An 18,928-nucleotide genomic window follows, 5' to 3' on the forward strand; every position below is an offset into this window, starting at 1 on the left:
TCATCCAAGAAAGCGAGTCCACCTTCAGAGGCAAAATCAGGTGGTGGGCTGGAGCCCATGAAATGTACACTAACATTATCCTTAAAGGGAACTGGGATGCATTAAGGGATAAAAATCACAGTGAACCTGCTGCCCTGTACTTTTTTGTTGTTGTTGCTCTAATCAGCTACTCTATGTTCTAAATTTTGGAAGAAGCCACAAGAGATTCCGAGCGCAGGATCTGTAATGTGCCATTATCTACCATTTGACTCTGAAGCCATTTGACGAGTGTTTCCGCTGTTGAATCTGGGATCTGGCATCTCAACCCTTCCTTCTCATCTGTGTCCATCACCTCCAACAAGCCACGCAGGTCTTCCACAAGGTGCAGAGTTCGCAGGCTTCCCATGAATCCCGGGGAGGTGGGAGACTGGCAATCAAAAATTCCATTGGAATATTCCAGGGCCTTAGAACCTAAGTTTAAAAAAAAAAAATCACAGAGAGAACAACAGGGTTTATATTACATAATGTCCTAAAGCTGAGGGTGGCAAGCAAGTCCAGTCACAGTGAGGAATAATCAAAATAAGCAAAAAGGAAAAGAAAATAAAGGAGTCGTGTGAATCTCTCCAAGTCATAGTGATTCGGTGCAAAAATAAAATCCATATAATTGATGGTAAATATCAATCACCAAATACCTAACAGGGACGTCAACTGTGTATTATGGTAAGAACATAATGAATGGACTTTGGTGAAAGATGTGCTGACCTCATGGAAATAAGGGCTAAGAAGGTAGAGATCAGTGTGGATAGAGCCAAGTACTCCCCAAAATATAAATTTAGGTACCATAAGAGTTTGAGAAATTCCCTGTAAAAGAAGTTGCACAATTTGGTGGAAACCGCATAGCATAATGTCAAGGGTAACAGGACTGGCTTCCGGTTAATTTACCAGAATTTAATCTTTGGAGAATTTCAATGAATTACATGTATACATTTGTGTATGTACAGGAGTGTGTGTGTGTTAACATTTTCTCCCATGATTTTGTTTGCAGCCTAGCATCAAAAACTCTTGCTAATATCAGCTTTAAAAAATAGTTTTACAGCCTTTCTTTCCCTATTACTTATAAGGGAAAGCGTTTTATGACTTGAATGTACATAACTAACCCATTGCCTGCTCAGAAATCACTCATATATACCTCTTCATCTCTTTGATTTTTATTTTCTGGTCTATCAAATATACATATTAATTAGAAGTACTAACTTTAAGTGTCAATAATTATGATATTTTGACTACCACCTCATTAATCTGAGGGTCTTATAAAGGGAAGAAAAGTGTGAACCAATGTGTAAATTCTCTCTCCAGTTGCCACACAGCTTGATCAATTCCAACCATAGGGAGAGGCATTTTCCTTCAGTTAGTCCATTCCACTGACCTTCCAAAGAACTAGACCAAATGATGAGGACCCAAATCTGCCAAACTGTAATAATGGTAACCACTGATATGCTAGGCCCAATGTTAAATACTTCCCATGATCTTCCCCTCAGGAACCATAAAAGGCTGAGAGGAAAATCCAGAAAAATAGAAATTGAGGAGAGTATGTCCGGGAAAGGGAGGAACAGTAGAGCATTTTAAAAACAAAACAGGCTATCGTGTCCTATTCCAGTAGTTTAAAGCACTACAATCACCTGATAATACTATTCACAATAGATGTACCCACAATAACCTTCTACTCTTTTAAGTCTCCATCACAAAACAAGGTGAGGGATAGGGGAGAAATGCATATTTAGAAAAACTCCTCAAATATTTGCAATCACATCTCCCTCTACCTTAGGTGGAGAGCTACTGATAGTAATTTGAGAAAATAAAGCCAGGTCCTACCCAAAAAGCTCCTGACTGCGTCAGTGTGAGCTGAGACCCAGGAAGTCTTGATTTTCCGAAGAACTCTCATGTTGGTCCTGAAGCCCTGCCAGGGCTAAGGAACAAATATACTCATCTAGTAGAGTATGTAAAACGTCAGTCCTCAACTACTGTCCAGAAACATCACTTGTCTTGACTACGGAGTTCCACTAAGAATTTGAGGTTATAACCTCTGATAACAGCCTAGGATCTGGCTCTGGTTATATTTTCCGAAACTGTGACACAGTAAGTCCAATCTCTTTTCCACGTAATAGTCCTTCAACTGTGTGAAAGTATCTATCATGCCCTGAGCAAGAATATACTTGCTTACCAGATGAAGTTGTTTCTTCGCCTTCACGGTCACCTCCTCTTAAGTTTTACCAATAACCTCTTTGAAACGGATATTCCAAGAACTAAACACAGTACACAAGATGTGGTCTAATCTACAAAGGAGGTCAAATTAAAATCTGGTCTCGGGATATACAAGTAGAACAAAGGAGGCCAAACTTTGACTTGCCATGGCATTCAAGGGAAGAACCTCTGACAATGAAAACACCTGTGGTTTCTTCAAACCACTGAAACAGAGTAGGGTCAAATTTATGACCAGAAAAGATAAGCAACAGGGGCTAGGTAGCTAGAATGGAGGAGCAGTAGATGCTACCCACACCTCGACCCTGACCATCAGACCATCAGATGGATGACAACCCCACCCACTGGCCCCTTCAACCTTTCTTCATGACCATGGGTTCCTAAATACATAAAGGTACTTCTCCTGTGACAAAACGCAGAATGTGACATGAGACCTTAAGGAGCCACTACCCCTAGGAGAGCACAAGCATCTGAAAGGGTTTACCTACTGTTCAGTCCCTCTGGTCATGATGAGAAAACAAGCAGGTCATGATCTACACTGTTTCTGCTCTACTTCCATAACAGAGAATCACTCAAGATTCATAATAAGGGAGGAATACGACCAGATCTGTGTTTCAGAAAGAAAATTCTGGTGGTCTAGAGAATGAGGAACTACAGCGGGAAAGCAAGAATGCCAAGAACATCAAGGGAGAGGGTTGCCAGGACAAAGCACAGCAGAGCACAGACAGGACAGACTTCAGAGGGGAAAAAAAGGAATGGCTAAGGGGCACGTGGGTGGCTCAGTCATTAAGCGTTTGCCTTTGGCTCAGGTCATGAACCCAGAGTCCATTCCTTTTTTCTTTCTGTGATGACATGGATATGCATATAGGCTATTTCAAGGAGGTATCTGATTGGCAGTTAGAGACCCAAAGCTTAGCAGAGAATTGAGAAAGTAAATAGAAGTGAGAGTTACTGGTGGCAAAATAAATGTCAAATTCAAGGGAATAGATCAGAATATCCATGGATCCTAGGTAGAGCAGTATTTCTCAAAGTGTGACCTACAGCTACTACCTGCACCGAAATCCCATGAGATGTACTTACTTACTTTTGGGGGGGGGGGCAGCAAAGCAAGGTTTATTGGGAGTACAGTAAAGTACAGATAGTATAAAGCTTCCGAGGAGGAAGGGAACCCGAGAGCATTGCCAGAGAATACTTTCTTTCTCCTTGAGTCAGAACTACAGTATGGAAATGGAATTAGACATTTTCAAACAAAGTTTGAGAATGATACTGGTATAAAATAGAGAAGAGGGGCTAATGTGAAACCATGAGGAATCTAAAGGCAACCAATAAATGAAAATAAAGTGGAAAAGGTAATAAAAGAGTTGGAATGAAAAAGCCAAAAGTGCAGAGTAAATGTCATGATTCCATCTTTCAGAGGACGCAGATTACCTGCTGTAAGCCCATCCATCTGCTCCAACGCCACAGCCAACATATCACTTGCGTCACTCATCATTTTGTGTTTGTCAAGGGCAAATTCCAACCTAGATCTGAAAAAACAATGATGTTACCATTATATCCTTTTAAATGACACATGCTTCCCAGCAGGTGTGACAGCTCAAGGCCAAATTACAACCCCACTTAGACGTCAGCTAGGGAAGAGAAATTTTCTGAACTGGCAGAGCTGAATTACCTCAGTCACTTAACACGCAGTGGCCGACTGTCTACCTAACTGCAAGACCACACACTCCACCAGTTAATAAAATGAGTTTCAGATCTTTCACGCAAGGTGACAACAGATAGTTATGTATTTCTTCTCTGTTCCGTTCAACGAGCCTTTCAAATGCTCTGACACGGAGGTATGAGAACCTAGACCATGGTTTTCAGAGTGGTGAAGAACCATTGTTTTTTTAAAATTTCCAAGCACTTGTTTAATAAGTGACAATATGAAATTGCAATAAGCAGGGGTGCCTGGGTGGCTCAGTTGGTTAAGCAACTGCCCTTAGCTCAGGTCATGATCCTAGAGTGTTATATGAACACTCTTTTCAGTGTTATATAAACCTGCTTGACAGGTATGAGGTTTATCTCTAAAATTCAAACAATGTATTTTACAGGCCTTTACAACAAATGTTCTTTGTAAGAAACAGAATTTGAAATATTCATTGGGGTTATCATGCTATATCTCAGAAAGCAAGTCAAAGTGCTTAAAAACAGGAAATATTTCATTATCTCTTCTTCATTATGGTGTCAAATATGCTATGACGCTATTAGCTACATGTTAAACTACGACCAGGTTCTCCACTTTTTGTCACACACATGGGGCTGGGGTTAGAGGAGGCCCATTATACATCAAAAGGACTGACAGCAAAATGGAAGTGGTCCCTGGAAGGTCCTACCTTTGCTGTGATCTTAAGCTTCGAATGACCGCACTTGCCAGACACACGCTAACCGAAATAACCAAAACATTTTGGGATTCCCATTATCATAATATCCAAAACTAAAACAACTCCTTCAAGTGAACCGCTCAACCTTGAAACCTACAAAGTTCAGCTAGTTGCACTAGACAAGTGTTTGTTACCTAGGATACTCATATTCTAGAATCAATAATGTCATAATGGGCCAAACTGTGGTGAAAACTTACCAAGCATACATAGAGAGCATTCAGCTTTCTCCACACACAGAATTGGAGAGATTAACGTAAATTTTATAGCCCACCCCATGTCAATTTTTTACTCAGTAGGATCCCAATGAGAGAAAAAAGTATGTGCGCCGTACCAGCAAAACAAAATCATTTTCTTCAGACTTGCTTACATATTTGGGCTTACTTTTCAGTGTTATATAAACCTGCTTGACAGGCATGAGTTTTATCTCTAAAATTCAAACAATGTATTTTACAGGCCTTTACAACAAATGTTCTTTGTAAGAAACAGAATTTGAAATATTCATTGGGGTTATCATGCTATATCTCAGAAAGCAAGTCAAAGTGCTTAAAAACAGGAAATATTTCATTATCTCCTCTTCATTATGGTGTCAAATATGCTATGACGCTATTAGCTACATGTTAAACTACGACCAGGTTCTCCACTTTTTGTCACACACATGGGGCTGGGGTTAGAGGAGGCCCATTATACATCAAAAGGACTGACAGCAAAATGGAAGTGGTCCCTGGAAGGTCCTACCTTTGCTGTGATCTTAAGCTTCGAATGACCGCACTTGCCAGACACACGCTAACCGAAATAACCAAAACATTTTGGGATTCCCATTATCATAATATCCAAAACTAAAACAACTCCTTCAAGTGAACCGCTCAACCTTGAAACCTACAAAGTTCAGCTAGTTGCACTAGACAAGTGTCTGTTACCTAGGATACTCATATTCTAGAATCAATAATGTCATAATGGGCCAAACTGTGGTGAAAACTTACCAAGCATACATAGAGAGCATTCAGCTTTCTCCACACACAGAATTGGAGAGATTAACGTAAATTTTATTGCCCACCCCATGTCAATTTTTTACTCAGTAGGATCCCAATGAGAGAAAAAAGTATGTGCGCCGTACCAGCAAAACAAAATCATTTTCTTCAGACTTGCTTACATATTTGGGCTTACTTTTCAGTGTTATATAAACCTGCTTGACAGGTATGAGGTTTATCTCTAAAATTCAAACAATGTATTTTACAGGCCTTTACAACAAATGTTCTTTGTAAGAACATTTGGTTTCATTAAACACATGAAGTTGACCACCGTACCCAAACACCAATGTAGAAGGTAAAAGAAATGGTTGCTAGGTCTCTCTCTCTCTTTTTTCAATTATTTATTACCCCAAAAAGCTGGCAATTATCTTATCTTTACTGGAAAGTCATGAGGGAGAGGCACTGGGACTAGCTCCACAGGGATAAAAACTTGAGGGCATTAAAAAACAAAAAAGTTCACTGCGTCCCATGCATTTCTCTTGGTCACTGACTCTCCTTAGATGCATAAACACAGCACCTGTACTGAGTTCAACAGTGGCTCCCTCAAAGATATGCGCTTTCTATTCCTGTCAAATAAATAAATCAAATCTTTTTTAAAAAATAAAAAATAAATAAATTTCTTTGGCCAAGAGGTAACTCGGACACAAGTGGGGGAGAGCGATAAAAGGCAAGACACACTTCTATCTGGTGGGCCCCACCGCCTCCTAACACAACCAAGTTTGTCATTATCATGTGAGATGCTATCTACCAAGAACAGCAGTAAAAAACCTATTGGGAAAACTTATTTCCAAATTATCAATGCCAAATGCCCACCAAAAACAGAACAGCTTAATAAAAAGCACAACCACCTCCCACCTCTGGTCAGGAAAAAGTTCTCTTATATTGTTGTCTTTTGTAATCCTCTTACACTATGTGAACAACAGCCTTGAGCTGAGCTTCTGGAAACTGTCTGATAGGTTTGTGCTCAAGAACGAAGAAAGTGAAAACACAGATCCACAAGGATGTTCTGGCCCTAAATTCCATAGTGTTAAATGTGTTTGCAAGAAGGATGGCACTTACCCAGTCCAGTCACAAGACAGCTGCTCACAAGGCTGGGCTTCCAGAGCAGAAAGAAAATACGTATTCTCTTGGGGCACCTGGGTGGCTCAGTGGGTTAAGCCACTGCCTTCGGCTCAGGTCATGATCTCAGGGTCTTGGGATTGAGTCCCGCATCGGGCTCTCTGCTCAGCAGGGAGCCTGCTTCCCTTCCTCTCTCTCTGCCTGCCTCTCCATCTACTTGTGATTTCTCTCTGTCAAATAAACAAATAAATCTTTAAAAAAAGAAAAAAAAAGAAAATACGTATTCTCTTCATCACATCCTCTACCCCATTCAATTTTCATGCTCACACAAAGGGATCAAAGGTCCCTTCTGTCCAAAGTACCCTTGTAATACTCAACTCTCTTCCTCCCAGATATGCAAATGTCTAGTATATAATGTATGAAATTACAATATGTACATCAGAGCATTTCCCCAGGCTGCCCAAGCTCACGTGGAAGAGGATCACTTACTTGGCCCCTTCACTTACCTCTGGTCGTATATCCTCCAATGACATAAATTTTCCCCTTACACTCACACGCAGAGAACTCGGCCAGAGGGTTTGGTAAGGGTGCCACAAAATTCCAGGCATCCTGCTCGGGATTGTAACACTCAACATTAGAAACGGCCTGCCCACCAATGGCATAGAGTTTTGAATTAACAGCCACAAGTTTGAAGTTAGACCTGAAAGAGAGATACAAAGGCCCAGAGAGTCAGTTTTCTTAACCATTAAGAAGGCAAATGGCATCAACTGCTAAAGCAGACTGAGGAATGTGCTGGAGATCTAAAGAAAATTAGCTCTCCAAGCTGGGTGCCATTCTGCCTGGGGACAGAGGAATGGCCAAATGACACCTCAAATTTCACTCCTATCTCAGAATTCACAAGAATGAAGCATTTTTCAAATGTTAGCAATTAGAGATAAGCAACTCAATATAACCAAGAGTAGTCTTGCTTAGCCTTATGCCAAGAACCAAAGATATTTTAATAGTAATATTAATTTATTCATATTAACATTAAATAATAATTTATATTAATATTTAATATTTTAATATTTCTTTCAACAGCGGGAGCAAGTGTTAAGGGAGGAACGCATAACCTCCCTTGTCTCTCTACTCAGCATGTTTCCAATTCTTCCTCCCCATTGAGGAGGCTCCATGTTAGGTACACACTAGCACCTTCTATGGTGCATATGCTAAGGGTGGGTGCTAGAGGGTGGTTCAAAGACCCCTTTACCACAAGTGCTCCTGGCAGATCTCTCGCCCCCCCATCCCACCGCTCCATCCGAGGGCATCTTATATACTGTTTCACAACACAATACAAAGGGCTACATAAGCACCAAACTAAACATATTTTGATACGGCACCCTTACGGGGGCTTCCGTATGTTAACAAATACTTAAATCAACAAATGCTCATTTATCATAATAGAAAATAATTTTAGGGGCACCCGGGTGGCTCAGCTGGTTGAGCGTCAGCCTTTGGCTCAGGTCATGATTCCAGGGTTCTGGGAGTCTGCTTCTCCCTCTCCTTCCTGCTCATGCTCTCTCTCACTATCTCTGTCTCTCTCAAATAAATAAAATAATTTTAAAAGGAGAAGACACTGGTTTTAAGCCCCATATTCAGTAATACAATCAAATACTGCTCATCAGCTTCAGATGCTACATAAAATTCTTGTAACTTTTAACTTCTGAATTGAAAAGAAAAAACGAATTTGTTCCAGTGTAGCGCACAGAAATTAATGACTCCTTGAAGGCCAGATGGGATACACATTTGGGTCAGTCTCCCAGATTGGTGCTTGGTCTCAAGTTTACAGGAGTGTGAGCAGAGCACAATGCAACAGAAAGACCTGAAGCAGCTCTCTGACCCTAGTCCAAACACGCCAATTCACTATTGCTGGTATGGGGATAATACTCATCACAGGATGGTCAAGACATTACAGGCAACAGTTTCTCAGGAAGTACCACACTGAGAGAAGATACTACCATTATCATTTCTTAGTTTTCTAGTGTTTGAAATAAAGTAGTAAATTTAGAGACCACATCTACCACTAATACAACAATGTCTTCAAAATTAACAATATCCTAAGAAAGAATGGGGAGACCCACATTTGAAAAATGCAGGTAAGAGGGTAGATGAGGAAGAAACAGGGAACAAGTTGCCCATGTGTGATCTCCTAGCAGGAGTCTAATCAACACTGATGTACCATGACATAGGACATGTGGGTAATAGCCACCTACACCTACTAAAACAGTAAGATGTTTTCAAAGGTGCCTGCAACGTGTCCGTTTAAATGAGTCTTTGTTTTGTTTTTCAAATGACAAAGTGAACAGAGTACTCTTCAGCAAGAACCTCACATTGTCCATTACACCTAGCCAGCCAGTCACATTTTATGCCAACCGACTTCACTGGGGTGGCAGCCACCGGGGGGGTCTCTACTTCATGTTGCTTACTTTTCCTGCTGCCAATGGTCCTTAAAATCTGACCATGATGCCCTCTCTGTGTGTGCAAATTTGGGGAACCAAAGGAAATAAAGCTTGCAAATAAGGACTAAATTTTACTAGTCTGCAATTTGTTTTTGCTTCCCAAAGGTACACAGATAGTAAATTTTCTAAGATCAAAACGGTTTTTAATATTCATCCAGCATAAGCATTTGTCCTAAGTAAACATGTAAGGGCTGAATGAGTAAGCAGTTAAAAGTAAACAATTCCATCTCTCCAGACCCAGCATGCTCAAATTCACTTGAAGAGAAGACGCTTTTCAATATTGAGTTGAAGATGAAACTGCCACCCCAACGCGGACCACTTAGTGAACACGCGTCCTGCTGAGGATTGTGAGCCCAGGCTCACACGGGGAGATCTTAGCTCCACCACTCAATGGCTGTGTGACCTTAGATAAGTCACTAAATCTCAGTTCATCTCGTCCTCAGTTTCCCCACCTGTGAAGTGGAGAAAGGAACATATATCACACAGGAAGAGTTGAAAAGGGGAACACCTGCAGAAAGGGGTCACAAGAGGGAATGCTTTTTCTGGGTGTCATAAGACTAAATTTCTTAATTCCGAGAGGATCTCTTTGTCATTTGTTAACTGCAACAGTCACCGGCTGGAATGTATTCTGGAATTACATACAAAGTGCTCTCTCATCCATAAATTCTCACCATGAAGCACCTCATTTCCTACTCTTTGAAAGTAACTCTTTCACTCTTCACCTACTGGAAGGGTGAAAGTATGAATCCAAGCTACGGCTTAAAAAAAAAAAAATTCATCTCTAGTGTTTTCTTAATATTGATCCCTGACATACTACCTTCAGGGGGTAAAAAGAATAATTTTTAAACCAAATAATGATGTGTTGTAGCTACATCCTTGACTGACGTAGAAATAAAGGGGGAAAAATGCTGATTTAATTACTACTTCACCTCAAGGAAATAAAGAGCTCAGCAAATCCTTAAAAACTAAGTGACATGAAACATGCTGAACCCTGCTACACAGATCAACAGTAGCTGTATACAGCTGTAGGGCGGCCGGTGACACAGAGGTGGGAGCGGCTTCGAGTGCTGGCCCTGTAACCATGCAAACTTATGAAACTCATCCTCAATTTCCCCTTGGGAAGATGGAGCCAATACTACTAAAAAGAGATTAAAAAGATCTAAAAAGAGACTACTCCGAAGAGATGCTGTGAGTGTGAAATAGGAAGTGACATCTAAAACAGTGTCTACAACATGTAGCCCAGAGTTAAGAGCTCAAGAAATAGGAACCATTGTCAAGGTTTGCTACATAGAAAAGTTTGTTGCCATTGGAGTAAACATCAGAGAGAAATGGCAAGATCTTTTCTCAACCACACAGAAAAGACATATAGTTTGTGGAGCATTCAGGTCCTTGTGTCCCCTCCTCCTCCTCCTCTTGCCTACCTTCTGCCACTTCCCTATGGATTAACCTCCCCTGGGGACCAGCAGGTCGCTACCTACTAGGTGTCTGAGAGACTGGAGCACACGAAGCAACTACTGGACAAAATCACAATGAGTGGGGGATGAACAGACATATAGTTTTCTTTCCTTCCCACTATTCTCGGGCTGCAACCTTAACTAGAAAGGAGACCAGAAATGCCCTAAAATACTAAACTTTGGCCCAGAGAAAAAGGGAACAGCTAAGGCTGACGACAGTAATTCCGTCTCAGCCAGGAAACTTGTTTAACTCTCTCCCGGCTTTGTATTCACACACAGAACAACTGCAGAGCAAAAGTACAGGGCAATCAGAGAGACTAGAGATGTTAGAGACGGAGAAATGAACGACCAGGATTGCTGCAAGCAACAGTGGCCAGTTCCTGCAAGTTATCACCAATGGAAGCAAGGAGGGAGGGCAAGCAATGTTGTGGGTACACAGACTTTCGCACAGATGTCCTGACAACTCCTGAGATCAAACCCACATGCAGACCACTGGGCAGTGGGGCATCCCTGGACTTCAAAGCAGCCTCTCTGCTCTGCTGGTACTCACACTGCCATTTTCAAGTGTGCCGGCACAACACTAACATCTCTTTCTTCCTTTTTGGGCGGGGGGTGGGCATGGGGAACACTACTGGTCACATGCACCATTTTATCCAGGGTGCAAAGGGCTTTACAGAATCTCTCAAGCTAGGGTTCCTGCCTGTGCCATACTATTTAAGATTCTGAGATCACCACCCTATTCAGTTGCTGAGGAATGTGGGCTGCTTTGCATTTGACCACTTTGTCAAAGTAAAACAGTAAAGGTACTGTGATGTAAAGGTACATCACAGAGGCAGTGAATCAAGCCAGATGTGAAATGCTGTGTAATCACAGGGGCTGAAATCTGCTTTTCCTCAAGGTTCTAAGTTTCCTCTGGTGTTTCCAGAAACTGTATTAGATACATTATCCAGAAACAATCCCATTCTAAGTTTCATTTTTACTTGTTTCATCATCTAAATTCCTTGAGGACAGGAACCATGTTGTCTTTGTTGTTTGCCCAATAGTGACTAGAAAGATGCTAGACATGAATGAAGGCTGTGGTGAAGCTCAAACACATGTAATGAAATTTTTAAAAGCAGCACAAAACATCTGTGCTCCACTTCTCTGAAGAAAATAATTTTTAAGAAAATTAAAAAATGCACATGAAGATGGTCACTGCCAGTCTAGAAGCCAAACTGTAAATACTCTAAATGGTTATATCTATTCAATGGATATTTACATTTTGGTTACTCTACTTACTACACACCTTAGCAAATTACTTACTTACAGTTTCTGACTGTAAAATGGGAACCTGCCTGATACAGTCTTTGTGAAGAATAAGTGAGATAATACATGCAAAGCAGTAAGAACAGTACCTAGCACAGAGTAAATGTTCAGTTAAATGTTACCTAATATTATTTTTCTGCTATTCTAAATAACGACAGTGACTGTTACAAGATAAAAATATTCACAATATTACATTTAAAAAAATAAAATAATATAGTCACTTTTATTACAATAATATATGATATAGTTCATAATTCAAAAACAATGGTGCATTTTGAGCATCTATGAATTATTGGATACCACATTAGCAGTAGGGGCACACAGAAGCAATGAACTGGACCTGACTGGAAGGGAGAGAAGCAGACATAAGCAGAAAACTTCAATTCGAGGTGGAAAGTGTTCTAGAGAAACAAAGAATTTGAATATTTAGCCTAACTCAGAGTTCAGAAAGGGACATCCAATTGAGCTGACCCTCAAATCTGAGTCAAAGTATGAGAGAGATAAAGAAGGTTACAAATTCCAACATGGCACCCAATTTTAAAATTTGGTGGAAAAAAGTATCTGTGTAGAAAAAGAACAGTAGCTCGGGGTTGCCTGACTCACTCAGTCAGTGGAGCACGCAACTCTTAATCTCAGGGTTTTGAGTTCAAGCCCCACCTTCGCCCAGAACTTACTTAAAAAAAAAATAAACAAAAGTTTTAAAAAAAACTAGAAAATTCCTGAGAATAGCTGCAAAAAATATACAGACTATACAAAGATCATAAACCTTTCCTGAAAGACCAAAAGACCTAAATACATGGAAAAACATTTTTTCTATCTGCAAAGTATTATGAAACTATTAATCCTCCTCCAACTTAACTGATAAATATCAATCAAAACTCCAACAGAACTTGACAATTGGATTCTAAAGCTTCTCTGAAGGGGAAAATGTACAAAGAATAGCTAAGAGAATAAAAATAAAACCAAAAAGGGGTGCCTGGGTGGCTCAGTGGGTTAAGCCTCTGCCTTTGGCTCAGGTCATGATCTCAGGGTCCTGGGATCGAGTCCAGCATTGGGCTCTCTGCTCAGCAGGGAGCATGCTTCCCCCTCTCTCTGCCTGCTGATCTGCCTACTTGTGATGTGTCTCTCTCTCTCTCTGTCAAATAAATAAATAAAATCTTAAAAAAAAAATAAACAGAAAAAAATGGGTCTCTATTCCACGAGACAACAGAATAGTTTACCAAGCTGCAATAATTTAAAAGTATGCTATTGGAAAAAATAAATAAATACATAAATAAATATAAATAAAAGTATGCTATTGGTAAAGGAAAAGCCAATATGTCAATATGGAAACAGGAAAACTATCATCTGATAACTGGTTGTGCAAATCACAGTGAGGACTGAGGCCACTGAGAAATTTAGGAAACATGCTATAACCTTACATTATACTTTACATAAAAATAAATCCCAAACACATTCAAATATAAATGTAAAAAGGCAAAACCATAAAATAGATTATAAGACAGATGAATATTTGTATATTCTTAACTTGTAGACACCTTTCCTGTGCAAGATTAAAAGCTAATAGTATGTAGGACAAATTTGACTCCCCCAAAATTTAAATTTCCTCATGTAAGAATACGTGATACATTTGTATAAAGAGATCTTTTTAAGATTATAATGAAGATTAGGTATTACATATTAAAGATTTAAAATTAAAAAAAAAAAAAAAAAGAATACATGATAAACCTGATGTCCAAAATTGGAGGCTCACAATGCCAGTGTTGTCCTACAGTTTGTTTGGTCTGCAAGGTTTCTGTTATTGTTGATGTTGGTTTTTTCAATGCAGTAAGTTGCCAGTCTTTAAAAATCAGGGCATCTGGCTATCTGGCAATGCTTTCTATACTTGGAGATAGCAACAAGCTGTGGGTGACAGGGGTGGGGCCCTCTTGCGGTAGGGTGACAGCTCTCCGATTCATCATCACTCCAACCCACCCCTCTACTCATTGACTTCACCAGCCTAGTCACTTTGTGGATTTTTATTTTGGAGGCCTTCCAGTAAAATAAAGGCAGGGGGAAAACAGTGCAACATTACCTAAGAGACAAGAGATTGATTCTACGTATGTAAACAGAATTTCTAAACGGAATAGGAAAAAGATAAACCAATTTTATTTTTCATTGGCAAAGGCCACTTATAAAATATATACAAAGTGCCAATAAACATCTGAGAGGAAAAATTTCTCTCCCAAGCAGAAAGATTCACATCAGTGTTTGCCAACTGGATTGGTAAAAATATAAAATGATGATAATATCCTGTCTTGGCAGGAGTACAGGAACTGGCAAGCTCAGACACTGTTGATAGGAGAGGAGATCTGAACAATGTTCTGATGGGCAATTTGGCAGGGGCTACCAAAATTTAAAACTTATATATACTTTGGCCCACCTATCCAGAGATTCCAGGAATTTGTTATTTAGGACTACTGAAAAATGCCTGCTAAGAGAGGCACATCTATGCCAAGATGTTCAACATAGCATTTTTTAAAAAGATCTTATGTATTCGAAAGAGAGAGTGAGCGAGTGAGAGAGCACAAGTGTGGGGAGGGGCAGAGGGAGAGGGAGAAGCAGACTCCCTGAGGAGCAGGGAGCCTAACATGGGACCCATTCCAGGGCCCTGGGATCATGACCTGAGCCAAAGGCAGATGCTTAACCCACTGAGCCACCCAGGCATCCCATTATAGCATTGTTTATAATGGCAAATAGAAGCAACTTAAATGCTCACGAGTAAGGGATGGGCTGATTACATTACCATACAGCCAAAGGCTAGAATACAGCTCTTAATGAGTGAGACAGCTCTATGTATGTTGATATTTGTTGATACAGAAAAAACTCTCCAAGTGGAATTGTCATAATAATCAGCACAGCCTAATCAACCTATGGTAAAAATATATAGAAGATGAAAGACACCCCTACATGTACACACATACAAACATTTTCCCCTAACAATTATTAACATACTTATGTTTATATAAATGTACATTTATAACATATATTTACAAATGTATAATATATAAATATATATCAGTAGATACACATATCTTCCACTCTGTGGTTTCTCGTGTCATTTGTAATTTTTCTAAGCATGTATTTACGAATTACTTGAATACCTTTTTTTTTTTCCCTGGAGGACATAAAGAATATTCCTAAAAAGAAAAAGAAAAAAGAAAAACGACTATCAAGGATTTGTAAAGAAAGAAAAGGGGGCACTGGAGTGACTCAGTTGGTTAAGGATCTGACTTGATTTTGGCTCAGGTCATGATGCCAGCATCATGAGATCAAACCCTACGTCAGGCTCTGTGCTGGACACGGAGCCTGCTTAGGATTCACTTTCCCCCTGTGGCCTTCCCCGCTTCTCTAAAAAAATAAGAATTCTGTGAGGTGTTATGTTAGAACTCAAGCTGGATTTGGGGGTGGAGGGGTTCTGTTGAGCAGCAGTTGATACAGCTGGACACACGTGTGTAGAGGTGACAGACAACCGGCTGGGCCTTCCACCCCAAATCTGAGCACCATTCGTAACCACTGAATGTCCCTTTGTTACCTCAATTAAAGCTTGTAGAATTTGCCTAAAAATAACACTTCTGATACCAAACCTTAAATACAGTATCATCTCAGTGGTATAAATAATACACTAAAAAGGGCTTGGAAGAAAACATGCCAATCTCTACACAGTATTGCCTCTGTGAGGGAGGGAGCAGGAGTGATAGCCTTTCTGTTTCTTGATTCTTTTCCATTTTCCACTTTTCTAAAATAAGTATGTATTATTTTTATCACCAGAAAAAAAAGAACACTTTCCAAAATGAATTTCATGTTAGAGTAGAAATAAAGCCACTGTTCCCCCCACCCCCCTAGGCTGGGGTACCCTTAAGTCAAGTATGTATGTATAATGGTCTTCCCATTCCAGTTACAACTTTCTTTGCCTGTGGTGAGTCCCCCAACTACTTGTTCCACACTTCAGGGTAGGGCCCATGTGGGGGTTGAGATGGATACAAGAATAGCAGAAAAAAGGGTATTCCTGTCCTTTCCTGGATCATACTGATTGATTCTTCTCCCCACTTAAGTGTGAATGGCTCTGGGCCATCTTGAGTCCTTCCATCTTTCTTTCCTACCATCTCTTCCTGTATCTGCTCTGCTCTTTTTTTTTTTTTTTTTCCTTCTTCTTCCTTTTCCTTTCCCACCTCTATTCCCTACTCTCCCTCGCCTCCCCTCCTCCTTTACCTGTCTTCATGTCACCCAAGGGCATGTTGGGAGGGATTTGAGGATGGGAGGGGGAAGGTTGGGTGCACTGAAACGTTCTAATTTTGTAGGTGACCACTGCCAGGCTCAAATTTTAGAACAAAGACGAAACTGTCTGGGAAGGAAGGGAGATGCAAAAGAGAGGATACAAAATAAAAAGACAATCCAAGGTACAATTCTAATGGTAATCTGATTACAGATTGGGGCCCCAGTGTGGAAAGCTTCAAAGTCAATAACAACAACAAAAATCCTCCCAAGACCGCATTACAGGTCACTGCCCGGTCTGTCACTGTAATCAGGATTAGAGCCTAAAAATTTTTAAAAAAGGTAAAAATGAAAGCAAACTTAAAAAAAGTTTTCCTTTACAGTATCCTTCCAGGAAACCACAGACATCCCCCACCCCCACGCCCCCCCAACTGGGAAAGAGGCAAAAAGGCAGTTTGCCTGAAAGAGCGAGACCTGCAAGGAAAGTACTCGGTTAGTTGACCTGGCGGGGGCCACTTCTTCCTCGCAAGTTCTCAGTTCCTTGGGAACTCTGCCAGAGTCCAGGCCAGCGACACTCCTGAAGATGTCATTCCCACTTCAGCAAAATCTCCTGCGATTGCCCAGCAAACATCAAGGGAATGAACGAACTAGTGAGCAAGTGAATGAATGGAACGGGAAAAGAAGCAGAAGCAGCCCCGCTGGGCGCTTACCTCTTCTGGTTCATGGAGGCCACCTGGAGCCACTCATTGGTGCTGGGGTTGTAGGAGTGCGCAGCCGAGATTTCCTGGCTAGTGATCCTATACCCGCCCACTATGAAGAGGTAGTTGTCCAGGATGGCAGACCCGTAACCCCTGACGTTCACCAGGTCGGGAGGAAGGTTGTTGGCCAGCGGGAACCAACGTTCGGTCATCTCCTCATACCTGAGCATGGACGGGGGCTCCCCTTGGTAGGGGTGTGGGGCCAGGGGGCCCCCCAGGAAATCCCCCAGGGCTACAAGAACCGGAGTCCCGGTCATCCGGGCCTCTCTCAGCCTCTGCTTCAGGCTGACATCCCCGGGGGCCTGAGGAGGAGCCCCCAGGAGGTGGAACTGGGGCTTGCACAGCACCTCGTGGAAGTGGACGACCATGAAGCGCAGGCAGGCCTCCTGCAGGTCGGGCAGCCCGTACACCTGCGCCAGGCGGTACAGCTCCAGGCAGTTGGTGAGCCGCACCTGGGACAGCAGCAGCTGCAGCAGAGACGTGACCTGAAGGAAGGAGGCCGCTTCCACCAGCTCCGCCAGCAGGCTCACCTCGTCCATCTCCTCTTCCTCCTCCACCCCGCCGCCCTTCTCCGCCTGCGGGCCCAGGAGCCAGCCTTCGCGGGCCCCGCCGGCGTTGATGAAGTCCAGCACCAGGCGCAGGCCCGGGGCGCTGAGGCCGCGCAGCTGCTGCACCTCGGGGCCGCCGGCCTCCTGGCTCAGGGCCTCGCGCATGCCGGAGCGGTAGAGGGCGCGGAAATAGTCGCTCTGCTCGATAAGCTTCCTCTCGCTCACCGGGTCGCAGCGGTCCTCCAGGCGGATCTGCACCATCTCCTCGGCCGACATGGCTGGGGGGCCGGGGGCCGCGGGGGTGCCCGCCAGCTCTGCGCGCTCGCCTCCCCGCCCCCACGCGCTCGCCGGGTTCCGGGTTGGGCGCGCCGAGGGATGGCGCCGCGGAGGAGGAGGGAGGCGACGGGCCGCCGCCCGCTCCCGCGTCCGCCCAGCCTATCTGGGTCGCGGCGGCGCCCCCGAGGCAGCCCCTCCTCCTGGTCCCGGGGGCGGCGGCTCAGCCTCGCTCCCCCGCAGCGGCCGCCCTGCCGGTCTGCTCTGCCTCAACGCCACAAAAGGCCGGGTTGCCGCGCGCCGGGCGTCGGGCGGCGGCCGCCGTCCTCGTCCGGGTTGTCCGGGCCGCGTCCGCCGCCGAGGGGATCCCAGCCCCCAGCCCGCAGCCTCCTGCCACGCCTCGCTTCTCACTTCCGCCCGCAGGACCCCTGCCGCCCGCCAGACCTGCGAGCGGATCCGTTGTCGGGGAGGGCCGCGGGCCCCGGCGCTCCGGCTGCGGCCACGTCCCCGCAGCCTCCCCCGCACGCCCGGCGCAGCGGCTCTGCGGCCTGCGGGCTCCGCAGCGACGCGCGGGTTGGGAGGGGGACTGGAGGCGAGGTGAAGCCAGTCCGCTGTTTCTTCCGCGCTGCTTTACGAGCGGGGAGACAGAGAAGAGAAGAAGAAACAGGCGTGGGGGGACCGGGATGATGGGAGTCGGGGGTCCTGGGAGTCAAAATGACATCACATCTGGGATCGCCCATCTAGCCCAATCCGGCATAGTGTCCCGGGGCCTGAGGCACATAGGCCGTCCCTGCACACGCAGGTGACACCTAGAGCTGATTCTTCGCCAGGGTCATCGTGGAGGAGCCATCTTGCAGAAAGAAGGTCCAGGCAGATGGCAGCAGGTTCTGCAGGGCTCGCTGGGCTGCACAGTACAGCAGATGAAACGGGTCGGGAAGCAGACGAGCTTGTATTTGTTGCTGGGGCCCGTTAAGTCTTTTTATGCTCTTAAAAGAAAGACAATTTAAGTGAGGACACGTGACTTCTTTTAAAACCTCGTCTAAAAGTTATTGCTTTTCCTATTTCAGTTTGGTTGGGCTAGCCATGACAGATG

General features: G+C 43.3%; 1 protein-coding gene across 7 annotated transcripts in view; it reads right to left on the reverse strand.

Moving 5' to 3' along the window:
* The window catches only part of LOC309868514 (liprin-beta-1-like), a 78,050-nt gene extending 59,943 nt beyond the window's left edge, over positions 1-18,107 (reverse strand). For 3 of the 7 annotated variants that reach the window (XM_082738435.1, XM_082738434.1, XM_082738433.1), the window contains exons 1-3: positions 16,967-18,107; positions 3,667-3,764; positions 242-450 (exon numbers count right to left, since the gene is read on the reverse strand). In XM_082738435.1, coding sequence (XP_082594561.1) covers positions 242-450; positions 3,667-3,764; positions 16,967-17,838 — 1,179 coding nt within the window. In that variant the 5' untranslated portion in view covers positions 17,839-18,107. Of the gene's footprint in view, positions 1-241; positions 451-3,666; positions 3,972-7,251; positions 7,469-16,966 lie in introns of those variants that run through there. The other 4 variants (XM_082738439.1, XM_082738438.1, XM_082738437.1 and 1 more) reach the window with 2 other exon arrangements.
* Positions 18,108-18,928: the final 821 nt, after the last annotated feature.

This window comes from Mustela nivalis (assembly GCF_964662115.1).
Source record: "Mustela nivalis genome assembly, chromosome: 7".
Classification (NCBI taxonomy): domain Eukaryota; kingdom Metazoa; phylum Chordata; class Mammalia; order Carnivora; family Mustelidae; genus Mustela; species Mustela nivalis.